General features: G+C 59.1%; 3 protein-coding genes across 7 annotated transcripts; all 3 read left to right on the top strand.

Moving 5' to 3' along the window:
- Positions 1–6,625: 6,625 nt before the first annotated feature.
- LOC104482658 (sulfotransferase 1 family member D1) lies at positions 6,626–8,310 on the top strand. The gene is made up of 7 exons (XM_010124192.2): positions 6,626–6,846; positions 6,945–7,070; positions 7,178–7,275; positions 7,372–7,498; positions 7,599–7,693; positions 7,777–7,957; positions 8,073–8,310. Exons 1-7 carry the CDS (start codon positions 6,702–6,704, stop codon positions 8,183–8,185), a joined length of 885 nt encoding a protein of 294 aa, XP_010122494.2. The 5' UTR covers positions 6,626–6,701; the 3' UTR covers positions 8,186–8,310.
- A 924-nt stretch (positions 8,311–9,234) lies between these two features.
- LOC104475452 (sulfotransferase 1B1-like) lies at positions 9,235–11,999 on the top strand. 4 transcript variants are annotated; one of them, XM_086746867.1, is made up of 8 exons: positions 9,235–9,381; positions 10,343–10,491; positions 10,680–10,808; positions 10,920–11,017; positions 11,120–11,246; positions 11,331–11,425; positions 11,504–11,684; positions 11,760–11,999. In XM_086746867.1, the coding sequence occupies exons 2-8, from the start codon at positions 10,344–10,346 to the stop codon at positions 11,870–11,872; spliced, it is 891 nt and encodes a 296-aa protein (XP_086602993.1). In that variant the 5' UTR covers positions 9,235–9,381; position 10,343; the 3' UTR covers positions 11,873–11,999. The 4 variants fall into 4 exon arrangements, with proteins under 4 accessions (XP_086602993.1, XP_086602992.1, XP_086602994.1 ...); XM_086746866.1 differs by having other exon boundaries at positions 9,259–9,381; positions 10,312–10,491; XM_086746868.1 differs by lacking the exon at positions 9,235–9,381 and adding an exon at positions 9,550–9,603.
- Positions 12,000–12,048: 49 nt separating this feature from the next.
- On the top strand, positions 12,049–14,908 carry LOC104481584 (sulfotransferase 1B1-like). 2 transcript variants are annotated; one of them, XM_086746864.1, is made up of 8 exons: positions 12,049–12,456; positions 12,932–13,083; positions 13,290–13,418; positions 13,520–13,617; positions 13,796–13,922; positions 14,009–14,103; positions 14,182–14,362; positions 14,439–14,908. In XM_086746864.1, exons 2-8 carry the CDS (start codon positions 12,936–12,938, stop codon positions 14,549–14,551), a joined length of 891 nt encoding a protein of 296 aa, XP_086602990.1. In that variant the 5' UTR covers positions 12,049–12,456; positions 12,932–12,935; the 3' UTR covers positions 14,552–14,908. The 2 variants fall into 2 exon arrangements, with proteins under 2 accessions (XP_086602990.1, XP_086602991.1); XM_086746865.1 differs by having other exon boundaries at positions 12,050–12,456; positions 12,935–13,083.
- The last annotated feature ends 259 nt before the right edge of the window (positions 14,909–15,167 follow it).

Raw genomic sequence — 15,167 nt, 5'->3', positions numbered from 1 at the left:
CTTTAACACTGGAAAATCACATATGCATTTTGAGAGGTTTGCAGTATTTATCTTTTTTAGCAGTCATTTCATTAAAGATCTTGGGAGCTGGAAGTCCTTGTAGTATCAGTTATATGCTGTTCCCAAAGTTTGAATGAAAGCCATAATACTGACACTTGGCCAGAAGTGTTTTTGCTGATGCTGTTCCACCTGTAAGTAGTATATTTACAGCTCAAACTTAGGGAAGCCAAGGACTGCAGTAATGGCAGTGGGATGTCTGAGCAGGCAACTTGTAGGAAAACTCTGGTAGAGGTCTTGTTAAACTTTCTACTGCTTGTGGTTTTTTTTCATGGGACTGATAGATAGGAGCTGATTTTGCAGAGGAATAGGAGATGAGAGTAGCCAAAAATAGCACAAATTAAGTAGGAGGAGGTGGGAAGCCACAACAAGGCTTTGGGGGCTCTATCAATTGTATATAAGATAGTTGAATTGAAAGCCATAAAGGTAAGTGCAATTCAAAGATTAAATGCCTCTTCAAAAAGCAAGGTCACGCAGCATTTAAATCACCTGCCAGATAGCAGCCTCTTCTCTGTGCTCCTGTAAGTCATCTACTGTTAACAGGGGAAACATAAGTGCATGAATAGACATAAAAGTGCATTTGCTTTGAGAAGAGCTGCCATGAGTTCCTGCTCATATGTGCAGCAGGTGGCACTTTGACCACCGACAGGCTCATGGGACATCCCTATCCTGGTCCTCACCATCAATGCTGCCAGTGGAGGGAAAGGTTCTCCAAGAATACAATAGACAGACATTTATGATTTACACCAATAAATCAAATAGGAGGGTGTAAAATGAAAATAGTGTACAAATTGAATTTTTATTTTTAGTTTAAACTCACCATCACATTTACAGTACAGATGTGTGCAGCAGGTTGACAAAGCCGCCTCCCAGAAAATCAGTACAAGAACCTGAATAGCACAAGGCATACATAGCTGCCATTTACATTTTCCACATAGTTACTCACTCTTCTGAGCCCACAGTTGTTCCACATTGATGTAGTTTTGCCACTGGAAGCCACAGGGCAAATGGGAAGCATTGGGCTAGGAGCAGCTCTCAGCCCCTCAGCCCTGGCGAACGTAAGGGCTGTGCTAGTGCGACTTGGGGCCATCCCAGCCTTTTGGTGGGGGCTGCCCTGGGGTGGAGAAGTGCACCCTGACAAGTCTGATCCTGTCCCAAACCTCTCTGATTTCAGAAATAGTTTGCTGTTAATGCATTACTTGAGCATTGTGGAAATGCAGGATAAAACACAAGTTGTGTGTGGGTATAAATTCCATGAGGAGAAGGAAGGACATTTAGTTCTTGCCTATAACTATAAACTGCTTTTAAAAACTACATGCAGTTAATAAATTGCATGTGCTACTAAGGGGAACAAATTATTTGTGTGAAGACAGAGCACCCAGAAGGCAGGGGTCTGAGTCTGTGTCATCCCCCAGGGAACTCTTGGGGATAAAAAGGAAATATTGTGAGAGAGGAAATGTGGTGAGAGGCAGGTAAGGGGGTGGATGGGGTTAGATGACAGGGGTGAGGCAGAAGCTGTTCTGGAGGAATAAAGAGATGGAAATCAGTATCCTTTTGCAAATAAAGCATGTTACACACCTGTTGATCTTCCCTCTCTGTTAGCCCATGTGTAACACCCCTTGTTCACCTGGATTTGGTGCTCAATGCACAGCCCCGGTTGCTGTTGGAAAGATTGAATCAATTGACCAGGAAGAGTAGTGATGCCAGTTCTTGGAAGAAGGGGTATGACAGCAGGTCTGCTTCCGTTTCTGTTTGAAGCACTCGGGAAGATGAAAGCATCACACCTCTTCCCTTTGACAGTGCTGGGGGTCACCCATGTGAGGGGTCAGCCCCAGGTAGCCCTCCTTTTCCCCCAGGCACACACTTGTTCCCACACCTTCCCTGGCTTCTGTCACTCCACGGCCTTGGGAATGGCTTCCTGAGGTCCCACCTGGCCTCCTACCTGAAAGAGTCACTCTCCCAATCTGTTGCCCTAGCAAGAGGCAGAGCCCAGCCTGGAGCTGCCTAAGGAGCCATCCTTGTGCCAGACCCATGCCATTGTCCTGGAGTGCCAAGGCCCAAAGCCTGGGGCATTGGTATTGGCATCACACCTTATTGGGCCCCTCCAGCTCGCTGCTCGTGGGTTCTCCCCCTTTTCTCCAGCCATGCTCTCTGCTAGTGTCAGGCGCATGGTAGGAGGTCCAGGCATCCTGATGCCTGCAGCTCACACCTTGTGTCAGCAACCTGGAACTGATTTAGGGGCACTGGGTCTCCCTGGTGCCAGCCCAGTGGGTGGGAAGTGCTGGGAAAGGTGCTCAAAAGGGTTCAGAGGAGAGAGCCTCTCCAGGTGGGGAGGCTTTGGGCCCTGGGTTCTGTGCCTGGAGCACCCAGGGAGCTCAGAGCATGGTTTCTCTCCAAGTCTTCCCTGCAGTGATGCAACCGACATGGACCTTGTTCCCACAGCTCTGGAATGAGACCCCCAGCTCCTAACACATCCTGCTGCAGGCTGAGGAGCGGGTCCGGGCGATGCCCCTCTGTGCCCTGGCAGTGGGATGCTGCTGGAGGTGCCCAAGGAGATGAGAGAGGACTGGAGGATGCTCAGGCTGCGGTCATACTTGCCTAAGGCAGAAGCCATCCTGGGTGAGGTGGAAGCTGGGTGGGAATGGGATGGGGATGACAGGCAGGAGAGGCTCAGGGGCTGGGGAGAAGTGAGATCGGGTCTGGAATGGGGGCAACTGTGTGGAACCCCATCAGTGGCTGGAGCTCCAGTTGTGTTGATCCCCGAAGCTTGGGAGGCTGGCGTGCAACAGACCAAACTCAGTGTCTGAGAAAGGTAGTCTTGGGGAGGGGAAAAGGTGCTTTTCACACCATCTTTGTTTGTCCCACTCTTTCTTCAAGGGTTGGACACAACAGCCAAATAGTCATTAACTCATTAGTCCATATTTAGACAATGTACAATTATGAGCATTCATATTCTCATGACAGTGATTGATCTACAGCCCTGTCAAAAGCCAAGACCAAGACCCGCACGACATCCTTCTCTCTAAACTGGAGAGATACGGGTTTGATGGACGGACCACTCGGTGGATAAGGAGTTGGCTGGATGGCCGCACTCAGAGAGTGGTGGTCAACAGCTCAATGTCCAAGTGGTGTCCCTCAGGGGTCCGTGTTGGGCCTGGCCCTGTTCAACATCTTTGTCAGCAACATGGACAGTGGGATAGAGTGCACCCTCAGCAAGTTCGCCGCCGACACCAAGCTGTGTGGTGCCGTCGACACGCTGGAGGGGAGGGATGCCATCCAGAGGGACCTTGACAGGCTGGAGAGGTGGGCCCGTGCCAACCTCATGAAGTTCAACCAGGCCAAGTGCAAGGTCCTGCACCTGGGTCATGGCAATCCCAGGCATAAATATAGGCTGGGTAGAGAACGGATCGAGACCAGCCCTGAGGAGAAGGCCTTGGGAGTGCTGGTGGATGAGAAGCTCAACATGAGCCAGCAATGCACCCTTGCAGCCCAGAAGGCCAATCACATCTTGGGCTGCATCAAGAGGAGCGTTGCCAGCAGGTCGAGGGAGGTGATTCTCCCCCTCTACTCTGCCCTGGTGAGACCCCACCTGGAGTACTGTGTCCAGCTCTGGAGCCCTCAACATAAGAAGGATGTGGACCAGTTGGAGAGGGTCCAAAGGAGGGCCACGAAGATAAGAGGGCTGGAGCACCTCTCCTGTGAGGACAGGCTGAGAGAGTTGGGGCTGTTCAGCCTGGAGAAGAGGAGGCTCTGGGGAGGCCTTATAGCGGTCTTCCAGTACCTAAAAGGAGCCCTACAGGAAAGATGGGGAGAGGCTGTTCAGTAGGGCCTGTTGTGATAGGACGAGGGGTAATGGTTTTAAAATAGAGGGAGGTAGATTTAGATTGGATATTAGGGAACATTTTTTTACAATGAGAGTGGTGGAACACTGGAACAGGTTTTCCCAGAGAGGTGGTGGAGGCCCCATCCCTGGAAACATTTAAGGCCAGGTTGGATGAGGCTCTGAGCAACCTGATCTAGTTGGGGATGTCCCTGCTTCTTGCAGGGGGGTTGGACTAGATGACCTTTGAAGGTCCCTTCCAACCCTAACCATTCTATGATTCTGTGATTCTATGACCATTTGAACAAGCACAAGTTGTAATTAACCACTCACCCAAGTGGGGCAGGAACTGGGTGTAGGCAGGGCAGGCAGCACAGCAGCGGCAGCTCCCGCAGCAGAGACACCCCGTGGGCAGCAGCCAGCGTGGCACTTGCCCGGGGTCACCCCTGGGTCTTGGCAAGAGCCCTCACCTGAGAGCCAGGGCGTCTGGCCCCACGGGTGGATGAGGCCAGCACCACACTGCCTGTGGGAGAGGCAGGGCCCCACTGATACCCCAGCAGCTGCCTGCAGGCAGGGCATGGACCTGAGCTTCTAGCAGCACCGAATGGGCAGCGGCCAGTAACCCTGCTCCCACACTGCAGCCAGTAAGCCAGGGAAGAAGGGAGGAAATGGTCCAGTTTAGAATGATTTTGATTGGAAAAGACTTTTAAGATCATTGAGTCTAACTGTAAACCTCACACCGTCGAGTCACTAAACCATGTTCTTAAGTGCCACATCTACATTTCTGTTAAATACCTCCAGGGATGGTGATTGCACCACTTCCCTGGGCACATGTTCCAGGGCTTGATAACACTTTTTCCTAATACCCAACGTAAGCCTCTCCTGGTGCAACAAGGCCATTTCCTCTCATCCTATCACTAGTTATTTGGGAGAAGAGACCAACACCCACCTCACTACAACCTCCTTTCAGGTAGTTGTAGAGAGCGATGGGGTCTCCGCTCAGCCTCCTCTTCTCCAGACTAAACAATCGCAGTTCCCTCAGCCACTACTCGTAAGACTTGTGCTCCAGACCTCTCACCAGATTTGTTTCTCTCCTTTGGAGATGCTCCAGCACCTCAGTGTCTTTCTTGTACTGAGGGGCTCAAAACACAGTATTTGAGGTGCGGCCTCACCACTGCCGAGTACAGGGGGACAGTCACTTCCCTACTCCTGCTGTCCACACTGTTTCTGATACAAGCCAGGATGCTGTTGGCTGCCTTGGCCACCTGGGCACACTGCTGGCTCATGTTCAGCTGGCTGTCCACCAGCACCCCCAGGTTCCTTTCTGCCAGGCAGCTTTCCAGCCGCTCTTCCCTAAGCCTGTAGCGTTGCATGGGGTTGTTGTGACTGAAGTGCAGGACTCGGCTCTCAGCCTTGTTGAACCTCATACAGTTGGCCTCAGCACATCCATCTACCCTGTCCAGATCCCTCTGCAGAGCCTTCCTGCACTCCAGCAGATCAACACTCCTGCCCAACTCGGTGTTGTCTGCAAACTCACTGAGGGAGCACTCGATCCCCTTGTCCAGATCGTTGATAAAGAGACTAAACAGAACAGGCCCCAGTATGGAGCCCTGGGGAACACTGCCCCGCTTTTCCCCGGTTTCCCCGTTTCCCTTGCGCAGCCCCTTCTCGGACCCCGAGGCCGCCCGGGAGACGGCATCGCCTCCGGTTCCCGGCCCGCCGGCTCCGCGCCGGCACCGTGAGAGCCGCGGCCGGAGCCGGCACGGAGAAGCCCCGGGGAGGCAGGACAGCCGGGCCCGCCGCGGCTGCAGCCGGTGCCCGGCACAGCGGCACCCTTGGCCCGGGCCCAGCCCGCAGCACGCCCAGGGGCGCCGGTGCAAGCTCGGCCCCGGGCGGAGAGACGCGGCAGGGAAGCAGCCCCAGCACGGGCCCGGGCCCGGCAGGGCCCCCGCCGGCCACAGACCCGGTACCCAAACGCCACTCGCCCTCGGACCCGCTCCCGCTCCCGCCCCCACTGCGCTTCCTCCGCCGATCCGGCGGCGGCGGCTCCCCCTGGCGGCCGCAGAGGGGTGAGCGAAGCCTCGGCGCCGCCCCCGGCGGTTGCGGGGCGGCACCGCAACCCCCGGTCCCGGCAGCGGTGACACCAACGTGGCTCCCCCCAGGCCCCTCCCGCCGCACCCCTCGGGCCTGGCCCCGCAGCCATTGCTCTCCCTGCCAGGCTGCTCGGCCGCGCGCCTGCCTGTAACAAGGCTCCGACCGCCTGTCCCCTGCCAGTGACCGACGGGGATTGGGGTCAGGGGAGGGTCCCACGGGCTCCTGCCACTCCCCCCGCGGCCTCCCCGGGGGATGCCCACCCCAAAACTGCACCACTTCTCAGCTGCTGGCCCTTCCCATTCTTTATGCCCTTTGCCGAGCCGGCTTTCGTTAATCATTACCGCTTGGGGCGGGAGGGCGGGGTACGACAGGCAGCAGAGATGGGGGGCCCCAGGTGGCAGAGCTGTCCCCGCGGCTGTGAAACCCCGTGGCACCCACTTAAAGGGGCTGAAGCAGGGGGAGAAACGTGTCCGGGCAGGAGAAGAGGCGATGCCATGCTCTGTTCCCAGCATGTGGCTTGGGCTTAGTGCGTGGCTGGCACCAAATGTTTTGGGCGGTATCCTGCCAGGGAACCAATAACACCTCTGCCACATGTGATCCGGGGCAGACTTCACCTGACTGGGCGCTGGCCCAAGGCACAGTCACTCCCCAGTATCCAGCCAGTCCCCAGGTCGCGGCAGCAGCTGCCAGCGGGAAGGATATTGAGTGCCGCAGAGACTCACCATCAGCCATGGGGAGGGAAGATGTGATCCGGGAGGAGCTGAGCAGCCTCCATGGCATCCCCCTCTACAAGTCCTTCGTTGAGGGCTGGCCACAGGTGGAGGCTTTCCAAGCCCGGCCAGATGACCTCCTCATTGCCACCTACCCCAAATCGGGTGAGTGGCCCTGGGGAAGGGTTGCCGGTCATGGGGACGAGGTGACGCCAGCCCTTCTGTGGGGGAAAAAGTACACCCACGCTGTTCCTGTGCTGCAGGCACGACGTGGCTGAGCGAGATCCTGGACATGATCTACCACGACGGAGATGTGGAGAAGTGCCGGCGGGATGCCATCTTCAACCGGGTGCCCTTCCTGGAAATGAAGGTCCCTGAGATGCCGAGTGGTGAGCCCCCCGACCTGGCTGCCCCCCTGGGTTGGGTGGGGAGGGGGCTGAGCCAGGGTGGACGTGAGGGCCCTGGTGCTTGCACCGCTGAGCCCCCTCTCCCACAGGCATTGAGCTGCTGGAGAAAACCCCGTCCCCGCGTTTGGTGAAGACCCATCTTCCAGTCCACCTCCTCCCGACCTCCTTCTGGGAGAAGGGCTGCAAAGTAATGTCATGGGTGCCCCCTCCTCTCTCCCAGTCCAGATGGCAGGGAGTGGACACTGCTCCACAACCCCCTAACCACATCCCCGGCTGTCCCCAGGTCATCTACATGGCCCGCAACCCCAAAGATGTTGTCATCTCCTACTACTACTTCTACCAGATGGCCAAGATACACCCCGACCCTGGCACACTGGGCAAGTTCCTGGAAACTTTCATGGCTGGCAAAGGTAGGGGGCGAAGCCCCAGGGTTCCCACCCCAAAATGCCAGTGAGGAGGGCATCCCTCGCCACCTTGCTTTTCAGCTAACCCCTTGACTGCATCCTGCAGCGGCCTATGGGTCCTGGTATGAGCATGTGCAGGGCTGGTGGGAGAAGAGGCAGGAGAAGCAGCTCCTCTACCTTTTCTATGAGGACATGAAGAAGGTGAGGGTGGGATGGAGGGGAGGGCACCCCAGCTGCCTCCCCTTCAGCCTTTTGGCAGCCTCCCCATGTCAGCCGCCCCGCAGGACCCGTGGCAGGAGGTGCGGAAGATCCTGCGGTTTCTGGGCAAGGAGGTGGCAGAGGGGACGCTGGCAAGGATCCTCCACCACACCTCCTTCCAGGAGATGAAGAAGAACCCTGCCACCAACTATGAGACCATCCCCACCACCATGATGGACCACAGCCTCTCCCCCTTCCTCCGGAAAGGTGGGGTTCAGCCAACAGTGGAGGGCTTGGGAGGGGTGTCCTTGGGCTATATTGCAGCCCTGATCTGTGGCTGCAAATATTTCAGGATTTGCTCCACTTGCTTTCTCGCCCGCAGGGATCTCCGGGGACTGGAAGAACCACTTCACCGTGGCCCAGAACGAGTGCTTCGACCAGCACTACCGGGAGCACATGGCAGGCTGCGACCTCTGCTTCCAGATGGAGGCGTGAGGGGCTCGTCCCCCTTCCTGGTGGGCCTCTGCTTCTCCCCACATCCACGGCGAGGAGGGTGGGCCCAGGTGGAGAATCCTTGTGCTGATTTGCTTTTCCACCACAATAAATTGGGAGAGCTGGAAGGCGAGCCATTGCCTGCAGGGAAAGGGAGGTGGGCTGAACCCCATGAATCCTGGGGGGCAGTGGCTGGGGGCACCCTCATGCTCAGCGGGCAGGTGGGTGGGTGGGTGCAGAGGATTTTTAACCGGTGGTGGTCAAGCATCACGGAGGGTGGGCATCCTCCCAGAAACCACTCCTGGCCTGCAACACCTTGGGCTGCCCCAGCCCCATTCTACCAAGGCGTCTGAAGGGAGCAAAGATCAGCAAAGAGCAGAAAAGCCCCAATGCGCTGGCAAACCTGCTGTCCCCGCAGCTCCTGCGTGCATAGGAGCTTTCATGCTTCTGGGTTGCGGCAAGATTCTCGACAGAGCGGGCGGTGGCAAGACTCGCCCCAGGCTCCCTGGCCCAGCCAGAGCTCATCAGCCTGTGGTTTGCAGAGCAAAGGTGGAGGGAAACGCCTCCCGGATGGTGTGCTGCCCTCGGTCACATTGCCATCCTTGCCGGGTAAGGAAGCCAGCTTGCAACCTCTGACCTGGCTGTGCTAAGCTCTTGCTGGGGGATGGCTGGAGCAAACCAGTCCCTGTCCCACTGGGGGCAAGGGTTTGCTTTGGAGCCCAAAATTCCTGAGTCATGCCCCTTTTCCATCCTGCTCTTGAGTTTCCAAGGCTGCAGCTTTTTGGTAAGGCAGTCTCTTGGGATCGTTTCAACCCCGAAGAGCTGCAACCCGGATCCCACTCCTACAGAGAAGCAGCACTATTGAGCAGAGCTCTCCCCCAGGAATAAATCCTTTCCACGCATGTATTTAAAATGCCGTTGAGATCCTCATGCTCCTGCAGCTCCTGGCTTTGCCTGCGGGGTTGGCCCGGGCAGCCAGTTCTGCTGGCACACGGACAGACGGGCAAGCAGGGAGAGCATGTCCCTGCCTGCAAAACACCCGAACGCCCGGCACGGACTGTCCTGCCTCGCCGGGATTCCGGCCCTGGGGACAAATCAGGGGTGTTTTTCTCACGGTTGCCAACAGGGGAGCTGCTCCCCTTGCCTGGCTCCCGTCTCTCCCCACGCCCTCTCGCTTTGCATTCCCCCGTGGGAAGCAGGTAAGGAGAAGCACATCACCGCCACGCGCGCCTTTAAACCCTTTTTAAAACCCTTTTCCCGGAAGCAAGGGTATCGCTCTCGCCTGCACTCGTGCTTTACAGCCCTCCAAACTTTGGACCCATATTTGAGTGCCTTGCGGGGGGGGGAGTGGGGAGGGTGACCAAAGCCCGACCCGCTGGCGAGCCCCGCGGCCGTGTGAGGAGCTGGGAACGTCCACGGAGGTGACCCCCAGATTGAGACAAGATGATATTCAGACCCCCGCGGGGCCGTGGGTTGGGATCTCCTCCCTGCTGTTGGAAGCTGTGATTTCCCTCCCCGCGCCACCTTTGTATTTACGGGCGGGGGTGGGGGGGGGGGAGGGGGGACGGGACGATGGGGTGCTGAGCACGCCAGAGCTCATCACAGGCGTGTCGGGACCGTCCCCAGCGGGGCTGCCTCGCCATCCGCGCTCGCCCCTGCCCCGCACTCCTCCCTCTGAGTCCCTTCCCCATCTCTGCCCCCGCGGCGCCTCCCCACGCCTCCATTTTCCACGCGGGGAAGGGAAAATAACACATTCACGCCCCCGTGCTGCGGGCACAGCTCTGCCTGCGCCCTGCCGGAGCGCCTGGAGGATAACGGGGTGACTCCGGCCCCTTTCAGGGTGCCCCGGCCTCGCTGCATGGGGGGGGCGGGACGCGGGGGGCTCGTTGGCCGCCGAGTGGGGGCTCGCCCACTGCCTACACTGACCCGGGCCCCCCAGGGCCGGCTGTGCCCCCCTGTGCTCCCTGCACTGCCAGCCAGCCCCCAAAATCCCGGCGGGAGACAGATGCTACCTCCCAGGATGCCAGCAAGCAAAGGGTTTCCTTCCCGTGGCCGGGATGGCTGGGCTCAGCAGGGATTTTGGGGACCGCCGGGGAATGAGGTGGCCCAGTGATGTTCCCCACTGCCAGCCAGCCCCTGACGTGTCCTCGTCCACAGCAGGATGGCCAATCCGGACACCTACCTGCGGCAGCCCTGGCACACGGTGCACGGCATCCCCATGGTCTGTGCCTTCGCCCACAACTGGGAGCGGATTGATGCCTTCCAGAGCCGCCCCGAGGACATCATGGTGGTCACCTTCCCCAGATCTGGTGAGCATCCCCAGGCACCGGAGAGAGTCCGCGCCTGGGAAGGGAGGCACCAGCCTGCAGCCCCTGGCCCTGGGCTGGGACTTGAGGGGATGCCAAAAGTCAGCGCCAGCAGACGATGCCCCTCTGGTCCCCGAGATGGGGCTCCGGTGGGAATGGCGCCAGCCGGACGCCCGGCCTCCCCTCTCCAGGCACCACCTGGGTCAGTGAGATCGTGGACATGATCCTGAAAGGCAGTGACCATGAAAAATGCAAGCAGGATGCCATTGTCAACCGTGTGCCCATGCTGGAGTTTGCTGCCCCTGGGAAAATGCCAGCAGGTAGCAGAGCAGTGGGGGGGCAGCGGGTGCCGGATTGGGGGCAGGCTTCGCTTTGGAGGGTGAGCACCCTGCCAGCAGGGGGAGCGATTCTGGGGAAAATCTCCTTTACAGGCACGGAGCAGCTGGAGCTCATGGCATCCCCTCGCATCATCAAGACCCACATCCCAGCTTGTATCTTGCCCAAATCCTTCTGGGAAAACCACTGCAAGGTAACAGGAGGGCACACACCTGCAGGCACCCTGCCGAGATAAGGGGGAGACCTGCCCTGCTGGGACCTTGCAAATCCCCACGCGTCACCAAGCTCTCCGCAGATGATCTATGTGGGACGCAACGCCAAGGACGTGGCTGTCTCCTTCTACCACTTTGATCTGATGAACAAGCTGCACCCACACCCTGGGACATGGGCCCAGTACCTGGAGGAGTTCATGGCTGGCAGAGGTGGGATAGGGCACCCGTGGGTGCATGCGGGGACACTGAGGTACTGTCACCCACTAACACCCCCCGACCACTCCCCCCATGCAGTGGCATATGGCTCCTGGTATGACCATGTCAAGGACTACTGGGAGAGGAGGAAGGATCACCCCATCCTCTACCTCTTTTATGAGGATTTGAAGGAGGTGAGGGACCATGGTGGATGGTGGTGTGGGGTCCAGGGGGTGTGGCATGAGGGGTGAGCATTGGCCTGTGTCCTGCAGGACCTCCGCCGGGAGGTTGCCAGGGTGGCCCAGTTCCTGGGGCGGGAGCTGCCGGAGGCGGTGCTGGATGCCATCACCCAACACACCTCCTTCGAAGCCATGAGGGACAACCCCACCACCAACTACAGCATAGTGCCCTCTCACCTCATGGACCAGGGTGTCTCCCCCTTCATGCGCAAAGGTGAGTGGCCCTGGGGGGTCTCCTGGCACATGGTCCGTCCCCACCCCCGCTGAACCTCATCTCACCCGGCTCCAGGCACCACTGGAGACTGGAAGAACCACTTCACTGTGGCCCAGAGTGAGCGCTTCGACTGGGACTACGTGCAGAAGATGTCGGGCACTGACTTGCGCTTCCGCACCGAGATCTGAGGAGGCACCACTGGATGGCACCCAAATCTGACCTGTGCCCATGGCACCGCTGCCCCACTGGGGGCTCCTCCCTGGCTCCTTCTCCTGGGACTGCTGGAGAGAAATAAAACCCTCCCTGACCCCCTCATGGGATGCTCACTGCCCTCTGCCTGTGCTGACTCCAACCCAGCCATCCCCCTAGGGCCACTGGCCTCTCCTTGGGTTGAGGACAAACTGGTGCCATTCCACGTCCCCCTCAACTGCGGCGGTGGTGGGATTTCTGCTGCTGGCAGCTTGCAGGATTGCAGAGGATTTCAGCATAACCATGTGCAGGGAAGGTGCCAGCTGAGCACGGGCAGCGAGAAGTGGCCTCCCTCCCCATGCCGGAGGACGCGGCCTGCAGCCTGTGGGTGGGGCGTGCGGCCGGTCAGCGTCCCCTCGCTTCTGCCGGCACTCCCTCCTCCTTCCCAGCAGCCGCAGCGCGGGCAGGCATCCCGCGGTCGGCCCTGCCTCCTGGCTTCTCCTCCGCATAAAACCCGCTGCGGGGCCCCGCGTCCCCGTCACTCTCCCGGCGTCACCCTCTCAGTGCAAAGCGACGGCCTTAGGTGAGCCGGGGCGCCCTGTGGGTGTCCTGCCTGCACCCAGCCCCTCGGGGCCACGTGCTACGGGGTCCAGGACGGTAGCTTTGGGGTACTTTGGGGTGCAGCCAAGCACCCCTAAACCTCACCTTGGGCTGGGGGCTGCTGTGATAACCCCAGGGACCCGGTTCCTTGCTCCCTAGCCGTGCTGAAGCTGGGGGGGTGGGCGGGGGGCACGCCTGGCCTGGGTGATGCTGGCACCCCGCGGGCAGCCCCAGCCCTCGCTGGGGCATGGGGTGGGCTCCCATCCACGTGGACAGGATGCCCATCCCCAGTGGCAGGCATGGCGGCAGCTCCACAGAGACCTCCAGTCCCCGTGCCGGTGGCGTCACTGCCACTCCCCGGGCGGGCATGGTGCCAGCAATGCCCTGGTTGGCGGCCACCCTGGCAGGGCGAGGGCCCCCCCTCACCAGCCAGCCCCACCACACATCCCTGTCCTCAGCAGGATGGCTGATCCGGACACGTACCTGCGGCAGCCCTGGCGCACGGTGCACGGCATCCCCATGGTCTGTGCCTTCGCCCACAACTGGGAACGGATTGATACCTTCCAGAGCCGCCCCGAGGACATCGTGGTGGTCACCTTCCCCAAATCTGGTGAGTGTCCCCGAGCCCATCAGACATGGTTGTGCCAGGTGGGTGAGTGTGTTGTATGGAGTCCCAGTGCCTGGGGGTGATGCACCACATTCCAGGCTGTCGGGACAGACCCGTGCAGGATTTCTCTTCACCCCACTGCGCCAGGTCAAAGTTGGGGAGTTGTCAGTGCTGAGCCCCTCAACGCCGTCCTGGTCCCTTTCCCCTAGGCACCACCTGGGTCAGCGAGATCGTGGACATGATCCTACAAGGCGGTGACCCGGAGAAGTGCAAGCGGGGCGCTATCACCGAGAGGGTGCCCATGCTGGAGTTTGCTGCTCCTGGGGAGATGCCGGCAGGTAGCAGGGCGTGGGGGCTTGGCTGCGGGCACCCTACTTGAGGCTGAGCCCAGAGGAACTCTGCTGTGGGCCTACTGGGGACGTGCTTTGGGGTCCCCCAGGAACGGACCAGCTGGCCACTATGCCCTCGCCTCGTGTGGTGAAGACACACCTGCCTGCACATATCCTGCCCAAATCCTTCTGGGAAAACCGCTGCAAGGTAACCCCCAACCTTGGTCTCCACCCTGGGGAGCATTGCACCTCCCTGGTTCTCCCAGGGTGGGACCCCCCATTGCTCTGTCCAGCATCCCAGGTGGTGTTGGGAGCCCTAGGGGATGGAGCATCCCCCCTGTTGGGTGTCCTGGGACTGCCTGTTGTACCCCACGGCCCCTCTGCAGATGATCTATGTGGGGCGCAATGCCAAGGACGTGGCCGTCTCCTTCTACCACTTTGACCTGATGAACAAGTTCGAGCAGCACCCTGGGACGTGGGCCCAGTACTTGGAGGAGTTCATGGCCAGCAGAGGTGGGACAGGGCACCCCTGGGGCAGGTCATCCCATATCCCTCCTCCAGCCCTGCAACTGACATCCCCAGCTGCTCCCCCTACATAGTGGCATATGGCTCCTGGTATGACCATGTCAAGGACTACTGGGAGAGGAGGAAGGATCACCCCATCCTCTACCTTTTCTATGAGGATTTGAAGGAGGTGAGGGACCATGGTGGATGGTGGTGTGGGGTCCAGGGGGTGTGGCATGAGGGGTGAGCATCGGCCTGTGTCCTGCAGGACCTCCGCCGGGAGGTTGCCAAGGTGGCCCAGTTCCTGGGGCGGGAGCTGCCGGAGGCGGCGCTGGATGCCATCACCCAACACACCTCCTTCGAAGCCATGAGGGACAACCCCACCACCAACTACAGCATAGTGCCCTCTCACCTCATGGACCAGGGTGTCTCCCCCTTCATGCGCAAAGGTGAGTGGCCCTAGGGGGGTCTCCTGGCGCATCATCCCCCTCGGCCTCCACTGAACCTCATCTGACCCGGCTCCAGGCACCACTGGAGACTGGAAGAACCACTTCACTGTGGCCCAGAGTGAGCGCTTTGACTGGGACTACGTGCAGAAGATGTCGGGCACTGACTTGCGCTTCCGCACCGAGATCTGAGGAGGCACCACCAGATGGCCCCCCAACCCACGCCCACCAATCCCGCTCCCCAGCAGCAGCTCCAGCACCATCCCAGCCTGCCTGCGTCTCACCAACCTCCGCGTGTTAGAGGGGCTGTTGCAAAATAGAGTTGTATTTCTGTGTCGTCCTCCCAAATTTGCATTTGTGAAAGCTGTTGCCTTGCTACAAAGCACTGTGGAGCCTCATCTCACCTTGCATCGCCCCAGCCCCACATTGCCCCCCCAGGACACATGTAGAATATGACTGTGTGGCCTTTTTTTTGAGAAATAAAAAAGCCAGTAAATGGTACAGAGGTGTTTCCAGCATGTGACAAATAAAAGTTTTTAGCAGCTTCCACATGCGCTTCTCTACCATGGCTGGAGCTCACAAAAGGAGCACCCCCTGTCTCCTACCTCAGAACCCCCCCTGCTGATGTCACACTTTGATGGGGGACAGAACAGGACAGGGCATGGTGATGGCCATGCCCACCCCTTGCTCCTGGGGCCATGTGGAAGAGGTGAGGTGAGTGGGATGGGGACAAAACCAGCCCCAGGGTGGCCGGGAGATGGACGCAGCCTGGGAAGCTTAGGACCAATCCTTCCACCCAGGAGCAACA

This window comes from Chlamydotis macqueenii, chromosome 4 (assembly GCF_036417535.1).
Source record: "Chlamydotis macqueenii isolate bChlMac1 chromosome 4, bChlMac1.mat, whole genome shotgun sequence".
Lineage (NCBI taxonomy): Eukaryota > Metazoa > Chordata > Aves > Otidiformes > Otididae > Chlamydotis > Chlamydotis macqueenii.
This window is presented reverse-complemented; position numbering and strand designations above follow the sequence as displayed.

Bases quoted from the DNA above. Each gene is read 5' to 3' on its own strand.
- LOC104475452 (XM_086746867.1), top strand. From the start codon at position 10,344: ATGGCCAATCCGGACACCTACCTGCGGCAGCCCTGGCACACGGTGCAC. The intron at 11,247-11,330 runs GTGGGATAGGGC...CCCCCCATGCAG, and splicing joins GGAGTTCATGGCTGGCAGAG to TGGCATATGGCTCCTGGTAT. The intron at 11,685-11,759 runs GTGAGTGGCCCT...ACCCGGCTCCAG, and splicing joins CTCCCCCTTCATGCGCAAAG to GCACCACTGGAGACTGGAAG.
- LOC104482658 (XM_010124192.2), top strand. From the start codon at position 6,702: ATGGGGAGGGAAGATGTGATCCGGGAGGAGCTGAGCAGCCTCCATGGC. The intron at 7,276-7,371 runs GTAATGTCATGG...GGCTGTCCCCAG, and splicing joins TCTGGGAGAAGGGCTGCAAA to GTCATCTACATGGCCCGCAA. The intron at 7,499-7,598 runs GTAGGGGGCGAA...TGCATCCTGCAG, and splicing joins AACTTTCATGGCTGGCAAAG to CGGCCTATGGGTCCTGGTAT.
- LOC104481584 (XM_086746864.1), top strand. From the start codon at position 12,936: ATGGCTGATCCGGACACGTACCTGCGGCAGCCCTGGCGCACGGTGCAC. The intron at 13,084-13,289 runs GTGAGTGTCCCC...CCTTTCCCCTAG, and splicing joins GGTCACCTTCCCCAAATCTG to GCACCACCTGGGTCAGCGAG. The intron at 14,104-14,181 runs GTGAGGGACCAT...TGTGTCCTGCAG, and splicing joins TCTATGAGGATTTGAAGGAG to GACCTCCGCCGGGAGGTTGC.